Source organism: Falco rusticolus, chromosome 14 (assembly GCF_015220075.1).
Source record: "Falco rusticolus isolate bFalRus1 chromosome 14, bFalRus1.pri, whole genome shotgun sequence".
Classification (NCBI taxonomy): Eukaryota; Metazoa; Chordata; class Aves; order Falconiformes; family Falconidae; genus Falco; species Falco rusticolus.
The window spans coordinates 7,878,914-7,897,910 of NC_051200.1; the positions used below are offsets into that span (position 1 = coordinate 7,878,914).

The 18,997-nt window shown below is 39.6% G+C and overlaps 2 protein-coding genes across 8 annotated transcripts in view; one reads left to right on the forward strand and one right to left on the reverse strand.

Annotated features, from left to right (window-relative positions):
- Positions 1 to 2,224, forward strand: part of KIAA1210 (KIAA1210 ortholog) — a 45,858-nt gene extending 43,634 nt beyond the window's left edge. For all 7 annotated transcript variants that reach the window (XM_037408582.1, XM_037408586.1, XM_037408588.1 and 4 more), the window contains one exon: positions 1 to 2,224. In XM_037408582.1, the coding sequence (XP_037264479.1) occupies positions 1 to 173 (173 nt within the window). In that variant the 3' untranslated portion in view covers positions 174 to 2,224.
- LONRF3 (LON peptidase N-terminal domain and ring finger 3) overlaps positions 1,613 to 18,997 on the reverse strand; it is a 37,317-nt gene continuing 19,932 nt past the window's right edge. Inside the window, exon 13 of the transcript XR_005107572.1 lies at positions 1,613 to 18,950. The gene's annotated coding sequence lies outside the window, so the exon portion shown is untranslated. The remainder of the gene's footprint in view (positions 18,951 to 18,997) is intronic.

Here is an 18,997-nt window from a genome sequence, read left to right on the forward strand (position 1 = left end):
GTAAAGTTGGACCCATTGCTCAGGAAGCATCTGTGATTCCTGCTGTTGAAAAGGAAGCCAGACACTCCTCTAACCTGCCAATGACACCATGCAGCCCTGCTGAACCACCATGGCTATCCCTGGCCAAGAAGAAAGCCAAAGCATGGAGTGAAATGCCCCAGATTGTACAATAGCAAATGACATGAGCATCCGTCTTTGTGTTGCCAATAGCTGTGTTAACTCCATTTAATCTCTTATTTACTGTGACCATTTTTTTGAGAAATAAGAGCCTTAAAACTTTTGATCGGACTGTTGTATGTAAATACATAATGAAGAAATGCCATCACAGGCTTAATTGGAAGTATTAGGAAGCTGAGCATTTCCTACTACCAAATGCTAGGAAAACTTGATGAATTTGTTATATCTTTACACATCTGACAGTGATGTTCTAAGAAGACATGCTTCAGGCTTTTGAAACGTTTCCCTTGCAGAATATGTTTTTAAAGTTTCCACAGACTATACAGTATTTTGTGCAATGTGATTTTGGCTAAGAAATTAATGTTTGCTATAGAATAGATACAATGCTGGGCACTGACACGTCATGACTTGTGGGCATTGGTATCATCATGCTTCTTTAATGCTCTGGGATGGGCAGTCTGACTTTGCTTCTGATTGCTAATGGATCTGGTTTTTGATAGCTATAAGATCTGAACAGCAGTAGGAGTTGGAGGAATTCGGGTTCCTGGATGTTTTGAAGTCACAACACTGTGGGTCTTGTGCTTTGCTCATTGATGCCAGCAGGAATGGCCCAGAACCACACCTGTTCTCTCCCATGCACTGGAAAATCACCACACTCTAGCATATTCTATGCTTTTGGTTACACCTTTTGAAATCTGGGATAATTTGGCCATTCTACCAAAAAAACCCTAAAACCCCAACCCTTATTTAATTATGGCAAATGGTGATTTTTTATTTGTGAGATTCCTCAGCCAATTGTCTCTCTTAAAGAGATGTTGGGGATGGGAACTGTTGGCTACCTAAAAGATGGCATCTTGTTTTCAGCAAGTGCCACTCTACTCTCCGTGTTCATGTGGATATGGGTTTAGTCAGTTGTATTAATACTAGTGATAAAAGGGGCATCTGCTTTCCTCCTTGCTGCATCAGTCTTTAACCAGTAACTCAATATTGGTCTAAGAATGTGCAGCTGGGAAGGGATTTTTCTCTCAGGGCCTGGCATTGCAGTCACTTAAGTTGATGGAAGTTGTGCTGTTGATTTTGAAGGAAGCAGTCATTTGAAAAAGAAGCTTTGTAAAATTATGTTAGTGGGTTAAGTGGCAGCGGTGCTTACCGGTCCTTTTCAGTTTCGGCAGCATTGTACATTTATGTAGTTTTTGTTTACAGTCAGTGCAAAATTTGAAGGCTGACTTGGCTGTTGGACAGTTTTTAGCTGAAAAGTTGGTAGGTATTTTTAAGGAAAATATTACCTGTTGGTAGAATTAACTACAAAATAAAAAATTTGGTTTCAGGTCAGCTGAAGCAAAACTTTAATCTTCCAGTCTTGGCCTGTATTTAACATGTAGCTCTTGCAATTTGAAAACAGTATTTATTAGGACCTAGACTGTGATTTTTTTTAAATATAGGTGAAGACTTACTCACCCAAGTAGGCTGACTGAAGCTAGAGATGCTGTGTATTTTATACTAACACCAGAAAGAGTAAGAGTTTCACATTGGCTTGGTAATTCACGCCTGTTTTACTACTTGCTTTTCTCTATCTTAGGAAGCATATCTTCTCTTACAAAGAACCAAAACATTTGTATTTCTCTGAAACTTTTAAGTGTAATGTAAATGAACATACTCAGCTTTGATTCCTGAAGTTTTGTACAGCTGCTGTCCCATCACAAGCTTACTGACCTGGTGTAAAATACCTGCGATTTCTATATTCAGCAAACTCTCCTCTTTTTATTAGTGTGGATTGTGATCCTTCACCCAAAGTACTGCAAATGATACTATAATCTCTCTTTCCTTGTGTTGGCTTTTGATCTTAATATTGTTTCTGTCTTTTATGTTTGGTATGTATATATGTTTTTGTAATCCTTGTCTTGAAGGAACCTGTTTTGTATTCCATTCCCTTATTTGTTTTATGATTAAATGCTGTTGTTAGTGATGATGTTATAATTCCTGGGAAGAGTGATAGATGGCCCTCATTCATGAAGGAAAAAATAAAGAGAGGTCTTTGGTCAATGTAGACTCTATATACGGATATACTGCATAGATCTTGTTTTGAGAGGATTTTGTGTGGCCTAGGACTGATCAACACAGCTGGTCAGACTAATGAACTTTTCTAAAACTAGCTATTTAAAAGTATAAAGCATCACCAGAGTGCTGATGGCTCTCCTTGTGTTCTGGAGTTACTGCTCCTTCAGTACAAGGTTGACTTGAAGGTTAGCACTTCTGGTCGCAGGAAGCCTTGTTTGAATGTGTTTTGGTATTGCTAACCAGCTGCTGTAAGACATTTTGGGGTTGCTTTTAAAAAGAAGAAAACCACATGAGAATCATGTGATGTTACAGTTGGAACTTATTTGCCTTCTGGATTTCAGAAATTAATGTTTTCAAGTTTTTCTCTGCAACTAAGAACAAAAAGCATGTAGAGAAAAAAATCAAAACCGTCTCATATGATCACAAGAGTTTAGAAGATGGGTTTTAACATAAACATTGAAATATTAGTGAATTATTGATGTATTTATAGAAGTTGGTAGCTTTGTTAGCGTGGCATTAATTTCCTGTTCTCCTAGTGGAGTTTTTAGGTGTTTGGTCAGTGTAAATAACTAATATAATAAGCTCATTTTGGGTGATTATTTCTAGACACAGCCGCTGTCTTTGAAAATAAGCTGTCTTGAAGTGCAGAGTTCATCGCAGAATGTCACTGTGAGATTTTATGGCTCAGGATCTTTAGCGGAGGATGTAGAAAGCTGTCCCTGAAATTCCTTGTGCACAGTACAGCGACGGGTTTCAGCTGACTTTGGTGCTGCTGTGTGACAGCAGAGGGTGCCAGTGCCGTCCTCGGGGAGCGCAGAACCCCTGCGTTCTCAGTGTTCCAGAAAGCAGATTTCAGTGTGCATTTACATGTGCGCTGTTACAGTAAGGAGGATGGAGGTTTTCATTAATGCAGAGAATTGAGCATTTTTCCATTAATGCAGAGAGGTCTGAAAGAGAGGAGTATTTCTGTTTGTGATTTGATGGAGCTATAAAGTATGGGAAAAAAAACTTTTACCTTATTGTTACAAGAAGCCCCTGAGAACTGGAGATGACAATGATGGGGAAAGGTAGATTACATGATGAGTGCAGTCCTGCAGTGGGGCCATGTGGGGAGATGTATGAACCTGTCTAAAAAGAGCACTGCAGTTTGGCATTTCAACTCTACTGCTTAGAACAACTGCTGCCCGGCTAGAGGTTGATCTTCATCCCAGCCAGCTGTAGAATCTGATGATTTTACAGAAGAGATTAGAGACAAACAGCAATTTGACGTGCACCTAGCTGTAGACTACGAAGGTTCCTTTTGCTGTAACAGTGAGCTGTAAAGACTTGGGCTAAAAGACAATCTGTTAGGTTATTATCCAGCTGAGAATGTACTTGTAATTAAGAGGGTTTGTGGACAAGAGGGAATGAGTCAGTTTCAAAGAGGGGAAAAAACCCTCAAAATTTCCACAGCTACACACTTCTGCTCTAGCACAACTCTGACAACACTTTTATTACGAGGATCTTGTGTACACATCTCCTTAAATACCTCAAAGAATATATTCTAAAATTCAGATATAAAACTGAGGAACCAATACTTATTTCAATTACTGTACTTAGAAGGAAAGTGTTAGAACAGTGAGGGAAACGAACCATACTCAAACACTAAACATTAGCCCTTTCTGTGTTAGAAGGTTTGGATAGAGAGGGGCCCCTCTAACTAGTATTACATCATGTCTTTTTAAGTGTTGTAGCCTTAAATGCAGGTTTTTTGGAAGTATTACAGTAGAAGTTCTCAGCTTATAAAAGCTGTAATTCCTGAGCTTGTGCCACCTGCTCTGTTAAGTGCTTTTGAGATCAATACAGGAAAGATACTAGCCTGTGAAGATACTTTGTCCATAAGAACTGCTACTGGAAGGTGATACATCTGAAGGATACTGGTAATAAGAGATGTGATTAGCAGCCTAATAAATAAGGCAAACATCTCTCTCTCTGTCTTTCCCTCTAGTGTGTGTTAGCCTGCCTACCTTTTTGTTAGAGATTTATCCTGGTTATGAGATTTGACAATCTTGTCTTCTCAACTGTCACCCAAATGTTAGTAATTATGATGCGGAACCTTTTGTATTGGGGGAATCTGAGCATCTGTTTAGGATTTTGATCTTGATTTCTTCCTGGCTGTAGTTGTTGCATTCTCTCTCTTACATGCTGTCAGGAAGGATTGTACCCAAAGTGCCAATATTTGTTACAGGCTATTGTTGTTACGGTGTAGGTTTGTTATTGTTGCAGAGGTTGACTGAAACCTCTGTTTTTCATTGAAAATATTTTTTAATGTCTTTTATGGAAGTAGGCAGGTGAAATAAACAGTAAATTCTGAATTTGGAACACAAACCCATGCATCTGCCCAGAACAAAAAGGTTGCTCAGGTATTTCCAGCTGGATGGATGAAGGATCATGGCTGGATCAAGGTGAATGACTAGGGAAAAATGACAGTTCAAGTTGAAACACAAAAGGCTTGGAGTGGGAAGCTACAATTCAAATTACTCTTCTGTAGTGGGATGTCTGAGCCCAAGGAAAGGTATTAAAAAGGGCCTTTAAGTAGTGAACCTCTTCATTTATGTTCTTATAAATGAATGGAAATACATCAGAGATACCCACAGCTATCCCAGTGGGGTTTTTTTTCTTTCTTTCTTTCTTTCTTTTTTTTTTTAATTCTTTTCCTTTTTTTTCCCTTTCATTTGATGCAGTCCATACATTTCCACTTAATGTGGTCCAGGAAAGGTAATGCTTTGTTACCAGACCTCATGCCTTATTCTGAACCACATTAAGCAGGTGAGCACCTTGACTGCACTGCAAATCAAAGCATGCTGTGACCTGCTGGTCAAGTCCACAGCAGTGCAGCACTTTAAATGGAACTGCTGTGTGATCTGTGTGTTAAAATTGCAGCTTCTCAGAAGGGAGCTAAGCCAAAGTTTAGCAGCTTTCCCTGATTTGAGGGACAGATTATTGACTATGGAAAATGTGAGATGCTATTATGATTCTTTTTGTGTTAGGAGAGATTTACAAATAAGTTATTTTAATAGCTATTTATTTTTCAGAGGCAGTTGAAAGAAGAAAAAGCTAGAGGCAGATTATCTAAACAGGGTTAGTAACTGTCAGTTCTTAGACTGATCTGTAAACCAAGTTAGTCACTAAACAAGAAACAGGTATGAAAATGGCTGAGGTGTGGAGCATGTAATTGGTACAATTTTGTATGCTGTAGAAATAAAAAGGTAGTAAGAAGGGATTCATTTACATAAATAAACCTAAATAGAAGAGGTTGGTTAGTACCTGAAGCTCTCGTTCCAGCCTTTCTTCTATCTTCCTCAGAGTAGTCCTGTTAAAAAAACACATTACTTCTCTCCCTAAGCATTCTTACTTTTCATTTATGAGATCAAACCAATTTTTTACTTAACATGTTTTGTAGTCAGCCATATTTTACAGAAATCTGATGAAAAGCTGACAAATCCAAGATAACAAACCTATCTATACTGGCAACACTACCCTGCTTTGTTAAGCTAATACTTCATTACATTTTCCCTACGATACCATTCTGGCTCCAAATCAGTTCTGATTTACAGGTATTTTTCCAACACAGAAGGGTGAGGTTGACTGTTTTAAAATTAGAAGCTTTCCACGTTGCTCAGGACTATGTTTCTGTGGCATTGAGGTAACTTTTTCCAAGTTACACAGTAAATTCATTGTAGCAACTGCGGCAATGTGTGGGAAAGGCTTGAAGTCCTGGGGCTGTGTTTTGTTTCCATAGAGTTTAAATTACAGGCAGCAGCCTTCCCTAACGATGTCATCTGCACCGGTTGAGAACTAACAAAGCAGAGGATGTTGCTGGCTGGCTCCTAGCAAGTGCATCGTTCCTGCTGTGCTAAATACCTACGTCACTGGTGACGTGGGCAAATGGAGTAAAGTGGCATCACTGAGAAGCGGCGGAGGGGTGACATGCTCCCAAAGGTGCAGCATTTTACCAGTTGTGCATGTGGGATGTAATAACCTCGCTGGACTTCATGAGCTGTGGATATATGTTTTATTCATATAGGAGTAAATAAAGTGACTTGTCTGTTACAGCTAGATGTACAAATTAGGATGTAGCTACATTAAACTAGGGCTGTGTTTTAGACACAAGGTGTTTACTCAGTTTGGATCCTGAATCATACATATTTCAAAGAGGAGAAATACGGATCTGTTTTAGTAGATAGATTAGATTGGCAAAGGAAGTTTGCCATCACACAAAGATGAATAAGCTGATCTGTACCTGCATGAAAGGAAATTGGAACAGAGCCTCATTTTGTGGTTTGGGGTTTTTTTCCCCATTTTGACAGGACAGTTTATTACATAAGCATTCTTAGTGTTATGGCCTTATAAAAATAACTCTCTCCTTACTTCACATTGTTTATAAAATAAGAGCTCTGGCTGTGAGAATTACTACATATCGTGGTAGAATAGTAGCTGGGAATCTGTACATTGCATGTAAAATGCTAGAAAAATCAACATAACTTTTTACTTGTTATTTATTTAATAATTTCAGAGCATGACTTGTGACTAAAGCCCTAATTCTACAAAGTGGTACGGACCAATGTGTGCCAGGGCTTGGTCTGACCATGTGTGGCCTGTTGAAAGGTACGCTGCAGATCTAGTCCTCTTCTTGACTGGCCACAGAGGAAACTGGATTTGGTCCCTTTTAAGAGATGTTTAAGCAAAATGGAACAAAATCTTTCCCAAAAGTGTGTTGTCATTTTGATAGTCAATCATGTCATGCAAATTCAAGCAATATAACTTGGGGGTTAAAATGGCATGGGCTGTTGTGACAAAGTGTAATGTTGCAATCTCGAGTCCAGGCATTCTTGGATGGGGCAGGGGGGGAGGTTGGGTGTTACCACTCGCTCCTGGGAATCCAAGTCTGGTAACCAGGTTGGTGTGGTTTTGGGGCTGTGATCAGTCTGACACCTCTAGGAGACATCTTTGGCTTAGATTTGCTGGGCATGAAGACCTTCACTTACTCCTCGGTAATGCACTGCCAGATGGTGTTATCTGAAGGATCTGGTGACATCAGTTCAGAAGTTCCAAGCAAATGCATCTTCCTTAAAGCCAGATTTGATAAGTCACTTCTGGGAGTCTTTTAAATCCAAAGGAAGAGTAGCTGCTCCATGCAGCGCGCTTGCATCCGTGCTAACAGGCACCTTGCTCTGCTGTACGTTTTGCTTTACTTTCAGACAGAAGCTCCCTACTGTGATACAGCAAAACAAATGTTTGTGCAGCTTTAATTGGGGACTCTCCTGAGTAAGCTGCTGCCACTCGTTGTCCAGACGTGATCTCTGGTGTCTTTCATAGTATGTGTAATTAATTTAGTTCAGTGGGTTTCCTACAGCACAGGTGGCCATATGACTGCCGGCCACTGATCTGGCCCAATGCGTTCAGTTCACATGTAGCAACAGTCTCATTTGCAACTTCTCCAAAGTCACTGGAATTGTATGGGAATGTAATTTGTTAATGCTGGTTTATGTCTTATTCCATCTTTTTTCTTATGGATTTCTCCTTTGAAGGCAGTGGCCCAAAAGTGACATGACACAGACATACTGCCACGACCGATTCATTTTTAGAGCGTGCCACTCCTTTAGAAAGACAGTTTGTATCCCTGGAAGGCTAATGGCATAGTAGAGAGAGCTGGGATGGAGCAGTGGGATGCCTGGACCCCTCTGCGGAGACTTCAGGTGTGCCAGAGCCTGTTCCCCTCCCTGCTTCACCTTCTCCACCCTGGCCAGCAGTGCTGAACCCTGGCTTGGATGCAGTGCAGTGAACCAGGGGCTTGAGACATCCAGCCCCAACCCTGTGCTGGGGGCTACTGTGGGTACCAGTCTCACAGTCTGAGCCAGTCTTGAGCCCTGCCGCTGTGGGAGGGTGGCAGTGCTGGTGCTGTCTGGGTGCTGCTCATGTTCTTTCCCAGCCCAGATCCATGGCTTGGTTCCTGCGGGCAGCTGCCATCTCATAGGTGCAGAGCCTTGACATTTATTTACTCTCCTCTAATGTTTCCCTCGCTGTGCTGATGTAACCAACGCCATTGCATAATAACTTGGTCTTCAAAATGAATTTTTCGTAGCTTTTACCATGTGAAAGAAGTTGAGCCAGCAATGCTGGTGGTGGCTGGAGCCAGAGCCGCTGGTACATCTGATTTCTTTGCCTTGGACAGGCAGCTTGTCAGTCTTCTCACTCTGTTTAATAATGGGAATTCTAGAAGCATGCACACACGCATTTGTATTGACTGAGCAGATAAAACCAACAATTTTCCAGCCAGAACGGATACTTTTGCATGTGTTTTTATTAACAGTATGTCTCTGTAACCACAGTACTGCAGCAAAGATTTTTTTCTTTCAGGGAGTGACTTCAACAACAACAGACTTTATGCAATTTTCCAAAGACATGTGAAATAACAAGAAGGATTTCAGTGCTGAGTGGCAGTTCGGGCTTTCTTTCAGATCTCAGGAACAGCTCTGTCAGACAGGAACAAATCTACCAAAGCCAGTGGAATTAGTTTAGTCTAAATAAGATTATAATTGGGTCTTTTTTGTTTCTGCATTGCTCAAAAATAAATCTCAGTAAATAACTTGGGGTCAAGCCTCCTCCTAGCTATGCCAGAACTATGCTGAAGTTGGGGGAAATTGCCCCAAATTCACAGTCTGATAGTCTACAGTGAAAAAATGGTTGAATAAATATCTGTTTCCCAGGTAGCCCTTTTAAAACTTGACTTGTAATCAACAGCTGTTTCTTAGTAACAATACTATTTTCTTGGCTTCTTGGAATTCCTTGTTGTCACTGCAGACATTTCTTCCACTGAACTTCCACAAGGTGGGAGATTTCACAGGCTGACCACAGCTGACTGGGCTCATGTTCAGAGCTGTGGGGATGTGAGCTGGCACCAGACTGGGTGCCACCACGTGTCACCTGTTGTACGGCATTACTGATGTAACGTGGCGCCTGTGGCGTAATGGCTTTTAAGTTAGAACTGACTGATGCCTGCCTGACTCTGAAAGACAGCAAAGCAGCTCGCATCTCCCTGCAAAACACAGCGTAGGCATTTCCACAGTCATTCACAGCATGTTCTTCATTTGTGCTTACATTGATGGTGGACCCAAGATAGAAAGCCACATTTTGAGCTGGATATAAAGTTTTCCAGAGTTCAGCAAGTACATGAATTAAGGTTTTGGTTCTGTGTGTTGTGGAGGTGTAGTTCAGATGCACTGCTCTGGTCCTGATCTGAATCTGAGCTCCCTCAAAGCTTGAGGGTATTTGGAGGGTTGTTTTTGTTTTGGAACCCAAGCAGTTTTCTAGCTCTTATAAATTGTGTTCGTTTTGGATGCAGTCTGTTAATACACGGCCTAATAGCAGAATAGCTGCTACTACCAACATGTAATCATAAATATTTCTACTAATAGCACAAGCCTGACATTCTGACTTTAATTAATCTGATTATGTTTAATATTAAATTGTAGTAACGCTTTGGACATATTTTTTAACTGGTGAGGCTGCTAATCAGTTTTGCAAAACTGGCATTCAGTGGGCTAGGGATTTACCTTGCTTAGAAGGCAATATTAATCCCTGGCTAAAAAGATGACTATCTTTATATTTCTGGAATCATCAAAGTAATCTCCACACCACACCACACCACACACCCCCCTTTTTTTTTCTGTAGTGCAGTGAAGTATACCAAGAAACTGATTTCTGGGAAATGATTCGTCTAACACACAAAAAATAGTTTTGAGGTAGGTCTTGATTTATTTTGGCTTTCTGAAGGCTTTGATCAGTTAAAAGATGTGTGCTTAAAGCACAGAAATCATAGCTAAACTGATGAACCTGTGACCATTTCTTGTGGCAGAGCAGAGAAGTGCCTGTGTGTCTGAAGCTGGCGGGCCAGTTTTGTCTAGCTAGGAAGGGCTGAAAATAGGAAGCTGGTTTCCATTCTGGGTTCCCTGAGGAGACTGTGTGTTTTGGCTCCAAAGGCGGCAGGCTTACAGCTTTTGCCTTGTTTTCAGGAGATGTCCCACTTTCACCTGATACCTTGTTAAATTTGCCCAAGGATGTTTCCTGGGACATAAAAGGGCTGCAAATTTGCCTCCTAGCACTGCCTTTCTGTAGGAGCTTGTCCAGCATCTTTTCTGCTCTTGTGAGACAAGACTATGAGACATGCAGGTCCCTGCAGGACTTTGTGGATGTTTAACTTTGATCAGTGTGGAACGACGGTTTCACGTTCAGTGCCTTTGCTGAACCACCACTGTCTCCATAGAACAAGCCCGACATAAACTTTTCTTAAAGGACTGAGGAAAAAAAGTTGGTCTCTGGCAATGAAATGCTGTTTTTATTTTAGGCATCTCAATGTATGACTGAGGAAAGTAATCTGATTAGCACATTTGCTAGAGAAATGAACCAACAGGAAGGTGAAAATATTAATAAAAGATAGAGTTGATTTATACTCAAACTGGCCTTTAACTTTGCAGTATATGCTGTAAGAACATGCTTATATAACCTCTATTTCTATTCATAAAGGTTTATGTGGGTCTATATTGAATTATGCATTTAAAATTAATCCACTGAGGCAGCCCACTGAGATGCCACTTCTCATTTAGTAACTGCATTAAGGACTCTGTGCTTCATTTAGAAACTGTGAGAAGCTTGCTTTGTGCTGTGGAGAGCAACTGGCCTGCCAGATTCAGACTGGCTATTATATGGGGTTTAAAACAACCATCTCTCTGTCTCTCTCTTTTCTGAGTTACCAGTAAAACTCTATTCTTGACTTGTGTGACCCGACTCATGCAGCTTGGCTGAACCTGACATACCCAACTGACTAGTGTCAGGTCCTTAGAAGAGATTAATGTAGATTTTCTTCAGGGGTTTGGAGCAGCTGATTCTGCCTCTGCAAGGCTGCGGGGACCCAGAATGAGACGTACACATCAGGTTTTTATACCAGCAGCTGTAATTCAAGTTTATTAAGTGTCTTGTTTGTGTAGTTTTCCGGTTCTTCAGACATTGCAAAAGGGTCAAGAGCTCTTCTAGAGTCACATGGATTTTGTTCTAAGAAATCTTAGGCTCTTAGCTCTTCTTATCTGCATTCTTCCAAGTGCAATTCTGCTTCTGAAATGGCTGCAAAATGGTATTGTGAAGCTCTGTGTGGTGTCTGAATTAACCTTCTTTAGATTAAAAATAAAAGTATACCAGTTCTGCATAGTCAGTCACACTGTGATGTAAAATTCAAACTGAGATACCTACATGGCCTGTCTCATTCATCACAAAAAATTACTTGTTTTGAGAATGACTGCCTTTATGGACTCCGGGCAAACCTGTTGTCTTCCTATTCCGCTTTTGGTTGTTACTGGTTTTGTTATTAAGATAGTGCTTTGTGGCCTTTGTTTACAAAAAAATTGCTAAATACCTAGCAAGCCTTTCAGTTTTTATTTCTCATTCTGTGAACTGTGCTCCTACTGCCAAGGAATTCAGGTGCCTCCTGAATATTTAAGAAGTTAATTTTGTGAATGCTGAAGCTGAGAAATTTGCTCTCATACAGAGCTGTTTACCTTCTTTTCCTTATTTCCCACCGCAACTGTCCCCCCATCCCCTGTGCTGTCGCTCCACTTTGCAGCTAGTCCAGAGCCACCTGGAAGCCCACCACCTTGTGTGTGTGTGTGTGTGCGCATGTTGGGTGACTGGCTGGCAGTTTCAAATTTGGAAGGAGGTGGCAGAAATCTCAAAAAAAAATAGTTAAACATCAGTCACCTAGTTCAAAACTTATCAGAGATGATGGACAGGCAGTATTATACTGTAAGTGAAGCTTCCACAGAAAACGAGGCTAAAAGTATAAATAGTTGTAAGAACATTCTCTCACTTTTGCATTCTGTTTCCATTTACATTTAGCAAACAGAACAACTTGTTTTGTTTGCTTCCTTATTTTTGCATGAGAGAATTAATATGTGTGATTTACTAGAGGGAAGCTAAGTTGAAGAAAAGGATTTTTATGTAAGTACAGAAAGTGCTTAGTCCCCTGATCATTTTTATCTGCTAAGGGATTAATATCCATAGTCTAGATTCAGCTGCTATAAAAAATTTGTCTCTTGCACGTATTACTGTGCCGTATTAGATGAGAGTTTCATTGCTGCAGGGTGTCATGCAGCCAGTCCCAGAGAGGACTTTGACTATCAGGGTAGACACTTTAAATGATATTCAGTAGGTAAATAACATTTATGTATAATGACCTTATTTTAAAACAGTCTTGCCTTTACCAGATCTGTGACGAGATTAAGACTGATACCCTCAAAGTTATTTAGGTGTCTCATTAATGCAATGGAGAACTGGATGTCTGAGTATTTGGGGATCTGAAGTTAAATTAGAAACCAATGAAGATCTCGAGGAAAGTATATTAAAAGTGATTAAAACAAATCAGAAACATCTTTCTTTAAGTCTCACCATTTTAAGGACCCCTTATTGGTTTATTTGTGTTTAGATTAAGGGTAAATAAAAGCATAAAATTAAATGTTCATTTTAATATTGAAAAGCAACTGGTTGCATAACTGTCGAGTTATGAAACCTATATTTTTGTCCTCTGCATCCTGAACATCTGTGGCCTATATTTAATTGCAGTTTTCATCTTCAATTTGAAGAAACAATGTTTAGCCTCAAGACAAAAGTGATCTGTGTAGGGAAATCAGCTAAACAGTGTGGTCGAGTCTCACTTGCTAACAGAAAAGGCATTTTTATGCATGTTCTAAGTCAGAATGGTATTCATCTGATAGTTTAAATACAGTTAAGAATACTCTGATGTTCTAAGCAATGTGAAGAATGGAAGTATTAAAACATAGAGGGATTGTAACTCAAGAGGAACAGGTGCATAAGTATAGAAATGTGGGGCCATACTGCTGTATCAATTTTTAAGCAGAAATCCATACTGATTCCAGTAGAGAGTCATTCTGATGAAATATTGATGAAATGATGTGATATGATATGGCCCATGGGCAGGAAATAACAAAATGTGGAAAGTAAAGCAAGCCAGTACGAGTAGGAAAAGGAATATGAAATGCAGAACCAAAGGGAATGAGCATCCTCAGAAGTAATATTCCTGAAAAATCCCGAGAATGATTCAGAAGGAAGGTTATATGTAGAGTGGCAATGTGGTAATCTCATCACCTTTCACACAGCAGTGCATCCTGCCAGCTAGCTTCAGCCTGGATTTGCAGCTGCAATCTATATTTTGCAGTTGATCCATATAATGGACTGGATTAGTTCTGTTTCAGTCAACCTCCGTTTTTTGACTTCTAATTCAAATCCCAATACTAATCTGCATTTGTGACTCAGAAGTCTCTAAGTGGCATCCTTATCATAGAGGAAGAAGATGGAGCCTTCATGTAGAAATAGAAAGGTGAGCTCAGTTTGAAGGATATTCATTAGTCTTTTAAAATGCCGGTAGTCAGAAATTTCTGAAATGTTTGCATTCAGTTTGCTTCCACTGCATTGTAGCTGTTACATTCAAAGTCTTAATAGGCTTCTTAGCCCGTGTCTGAGTTAGAAATCAAGATGTCTGCAAGTGTACACTGATGAAAACAAGGCAAGTTATGCAATTTGAACTTTAAAACAAATTTTGTTGTTTGAAGTAAATCTTAGATGGGGTTCCCAGGTACAGTCTTGATGAGGTATCTCGTGGCAAAACTTCAGTTAGCTCCAAATACAGTACGGTTTTTTTTCCACAGAGGTAAGGAATTCGAAACCTCCAGTTTCTGCCCACACATCTCATGAAATAGATAGGTGGTCTGTCTGTCTTGGGATAGGCTGCTCACTAATGAAGGCTTGTTCATACCCATGGCATTAAAGAGCCTCATCAACTAGGTGTCCCAGTTAACTGAATTGAAGGTGGAAATATTTCAATCTACTATTAAAATATAGCTTCTAGTAGTTTTCTGCCAGAGACATAACAAGTATTTTATTTTGAGAGTTTTCTAACACACCACCGTTCATTTCCCCACATTGTACGTGTAGATTAAAAAGAACACAAAGAAGGAACCCTCAAAACATACACCAGCGATGCGTACATGTTTATGCAATCAGCAGTTCCCTTATTTAAACAGAATGGTCTAAGAATTAAATTTCATAATTTTCTGAAATAGCGAGGACATTTAAAGAGCATCTGTGGATTTGCCTGAGTAAGTTTGTTCTGTAAATTGCCTGAAAAGAAAACAGACTCTTCCTAGGTATTGCAACAAATTGTTACGTGCTTCAGCTTAATACACTAAATGAAAATTCAGAGGAAGCAACACAATATTGGATGAACCTGTTTCAGAACATTGGCTCAGGCCACAAAGCAAGTAATTAACAAGCTGAATGAAGCATTTAAGCCCACGCCTTATCATTTATGTAACTAACCTTTGAGTTTTGGACGCACTGGTATGCTGCAGTGAAGCCTACACAGTGTTTCTTTTATGTGTGTGTATTGAGCAAATGGGAAATGCATACCCTGCCATTTGTTTTTCACATTTTCAGCACTTACCAGAGTTCTCTGGCTGAGTGATCTTATATTGCAAAAATGTACGCCTCTTGGTCTTTTTTCTGTAGTGCAGTATAAATCTAGCTGAGTCTCAGCCTTGTTGTGTGTGGGGGGATGTATTCGACTTTTAAGGGTGCTTTTGAGCTTGTTTAAAGCATCATTAGTAGCACGAGAAAAGAATTAATTGAATGCCACTTTTCTCTGAAGAAGTGAGCAACAAAAAGAGCGGCAGGGGATTCTGCAGACTCCTTGTTTATGGAGGCAGCCTTCACAAACAGCTTTGAAAACAAAACAGGAGTGCTGTGAACCGATGAGGTCTGAAAAGACGTAGTTTCCATCCTTGTTACACATCTGTTTTTCCCATTCTGAGAAATGTTGGGCATGTTAGGAATACCGAGACTGCTGGTGACAGCATTAGCTTCCTATAGAGCAACTGAGATTTAAGTGGAGTGTAACATCACCTCTGCACTCAGGGTATGAGTCATTTTGCTTATTAATTCTCTCACTTTCATCTCTCCCTCCCTGTTCTTTTCCCCATCACTTTATAACCAGACTTATCTGGAACTCTTGTAAGAAAAACACTATTTCTCCTTGGCAGGAGGCAAATAAAATAGCATACTTAACATGGTTATATAACACACAGCTACGCATGCCTAAAATGAGGTCATTTTGATTAATGTATTTATCTGGTGTGCAGCTGTAACAGGAGATGTAATTGTGATTAAAAAATCACCATTTTAGTTAGTCTCTTTGTGGTAGTGCTCAGGTTTTGTAACTAACATCCCCAAACTTGAGGGGAGTTCTTTGTTAGTTAATGTCATCATTTGTGCCCTTGGGCGATGTTCCTAGCCCTCCAAACCCTGCAAGATCCTCACAGTATGAGAAGACAAGTTCCTTTCTCTCTTTTTTCCTCTGTCATAAGTTAGTAAGAATTCTGCACTAATTGTCACCCAGTAACATACATGTACATAGAAGCAGGAAAGCAAACAGAGGCAAACTGTAGAACTCCTTAAAGCTGAAGATGTTGCTGGATGATGAAGAAAGTAAAAAAAGCAAGAGACGAGTGATGAAGCCAGTTACAGCGGGCCGGGAGAAAAAGCTGAAGCAGTATGCTGCAAACAGCTCGAGTAGCATCTATTGGAATGAAAGAACCGGTAGGATCTGCTTTTGGAATACAAGCAGATGCATTTTTCTTTTGGGATGTTGAACTGCCATTCTTCAAAGTTCTGACGCATCCGGTTCTATTTCGGTTTGATGACTCCTAACTAGACACGTTAGGCGGCTGCTGCTCAGAAGCCAGCATTTAAAAACACTGTGTTTTTCTGTTCTACTCTTTCTGGCCAAAAAAAAAAAAAAAAAAAAGCTCGTTATTCAAGTGCTTACTCTAACCTTTAGTTACCCTGGTTGCATAACTGGAAAGCAGCATCCCACCATGCACTTCTGTGACCCAGTTGTGCCTTTCCAGTAGTGACTTTATGAGTTATGAAAGGTGTGCCTGCCAAATTGCTACAGAAACATTTACTCTACTGACCCTGATTTCCTAAATATTATATAGTCATCATTCACTAAGGAATAAAAAGCAATGTAAAAAAAGCATGTGAAAAAAACCCAGTTCTACTATGTTGAAAATCCTCGTGCATGCTCTTTAACCTTGATAGTGCCTGGGCTTCTCATTGATAAAAAATACTTGTAGAAACCACTTTTACATCATTAATGCTTCAGTAATCTTTCAAAATGAATTTTAGATGGTACATTCAGTACTAATAGTCACAGTACAAATCATTGACTCATCCAAGGAAGAGCCTGAATAACAATTGCTTTGTTGAACTTAGTCTAAATTGTGATGTTCAGCATTCACATTTTCTAGACTGTCTGCAGACTTGCTAAAATCCTTCCACATTATTGTGTCATCTATTACCATGTATTCCACTCATCATAAAACCTCCATGTCGATGAGACTGAATTTCTAATATGTTACTTAGAACTATTTATTACTAGCATTAATTTTGCAAAATCTTTCTGTAGTTCATAGGAAACGCAAAAAAGACGTGTGCTTGGTCTTCTTTTCCATCACATAATACAGCATAAATCAGTTATATAAATAAAGCCACTTACATAAATAGCTTAATTCTCCTTTCATTTATGGCATTATAAATCAAGACCAGATCTACTGAAACAAAAGATGTTATACTGGCATAAACCCGGTATTGACAGCATGTGCAGGCTTTCGTTATATAGATTCTTTCAGCCAGTAATTTTTCTGCTTTAACAACTCAAAAGCCGCCCTAGCATAAGATGTAAACTGTTCAGTGTGGCAGCTGAAGGCTAGTCTTCCTAGGAGATCTTGCTCTTTATGTCTGTGCTCTGGTTTTCCAGGTAGCCTCTGGATGTTAATGTTTGGTATCAATATACAGTTTATCTGGTTAATTAAAAACATAACATTTCTGGTAAAGGCGGCCTGATGACATTACGGTTTATTATTAAGCACAACTTCATCTATTCTTCTATTGTGTAGTTTTTGGATAACTTGCTGTTAGTGTGTCTGCTGATAAAAATCTGTTTGCAAATCAGAAATACATTTTAAAAAACCCAGCACCCGCCCTGCAGTAGTTTAGTAATGCAGTTTCTATTCTTCCTTCGTCTGTACATGTGGCCAAGAGAATGACAGATAGCATACCTTGCATTGTTATTGTGGCTAGTATGGAGCAAAGACCAGTCAATCCATGACTGGTATAGCAGAGGCTAAATAAATAAAGAAGTCAGCTCCATCTTTTGAAGGTAAAAATGTCGCCGTACTTTTCACTCAGTCATACAAAGAACCATGGCAGATTAAGAGATGTTGCAGGATTTTGTGGCATCTCATTCACAGAATAAAAAGCGCATTACAGCTGAATGACAAAATTTCCAAAGCTGTGGCAAGCAACAGTCCTGATCCAAGCCTCAGCAAAGTCCGTGCAGGTTCTTGTGTCAGGGAACTATACTGAGAAGCAAAGCCTGACTGGAATAAATACTTTCCCTTGAACTGCTTTACATGATAGAGATAATTAGCAGTTTTAGATGATCATTTTAATATGAAGCATTATGTAAGCACAGATGACTTTAGAATATTTCAGATGCCATTTGAATAAATCTGTGTAGGTACACTGTTATAAAATGAGAACACAGTGAACACATAGTTGGGAAACAATTTGCTATCCTATATTTGGTTTCAATTTTCTTTGCTCTATACTGCATCTGAACACCACTTTTACAACCATTCTCAAAGCTTTCAAAACTAAACCCATGACTTAAAAGGAATAGTTTAAACCAACATGTTCCCAAGCAACACGTCAGTTTTGGCTATTTACTATTTCCTGCTGGAAAAAGCACTTGAACCAAAACACTTCCTCTGCTCAGATGCAAATGTATTTTGTTATAGAAAACAGCAGTGTTGACATAATTAGTTGTTGGCTTACCATATACAGTCTTAGCCTGTGCCCTGGATTCTAAAATAAATAGAGGGCCTGAACAAGCTTACATAAGAGACCAGTACGCCAGTCTCTTGACACCAGAGGTGGCTGGGACTTAGGCAGCAAGTCACAAGCATGCCACATCTTGCTTAAATACAAGGCAAAAGGAGCAGCCCATACATATGCGACTGTAAAAAAAAAAATATTTTGGCAACTCCTAACACATTTTTAGTAGAATAAGGTATCAAGATGCTCCTCTCAATGTTAGGTAGGTTTATGAACAGAACTGTTCTTTAGCTTTTTCTATGAAGTTAAGGACTTTGAAAATCCTATGCAGCTTCTTAAGGGGTCTCCACTGAAAAGGGTCCTTTCATCACTTCACAGATGCAGCTTAAATGCAGCTAGGATTCATTCTTGCCTGAAACTGTAAATGAAAAGGTATCCTGGTTATAGCTTTAAATCACAGAAACCTGTAAAGCAAACAGTAATGCATGAGAGGTACCAAAGTGCAGAGAAGTATGTGGTAGTGATGTTAAGCCAGGCCCTCTTCAGTTCCCGTTATTCTTACTTTACTACAGCAAAGAGGGGAGGGAAAAAAAAAAAGCACTTAATGACCTTTATATATGATGTGGTTTGGACAACTTCATTTCTATGGTTTGGTTCCTTCACACCGAGTGTTGTTGTGATCTAGGATTTGTTCCTTATTCCTTTATCCAAAACACCTAAAGAAAACAGGTCACGTGTAATATCTGTTCACCTCTAGTAGTTT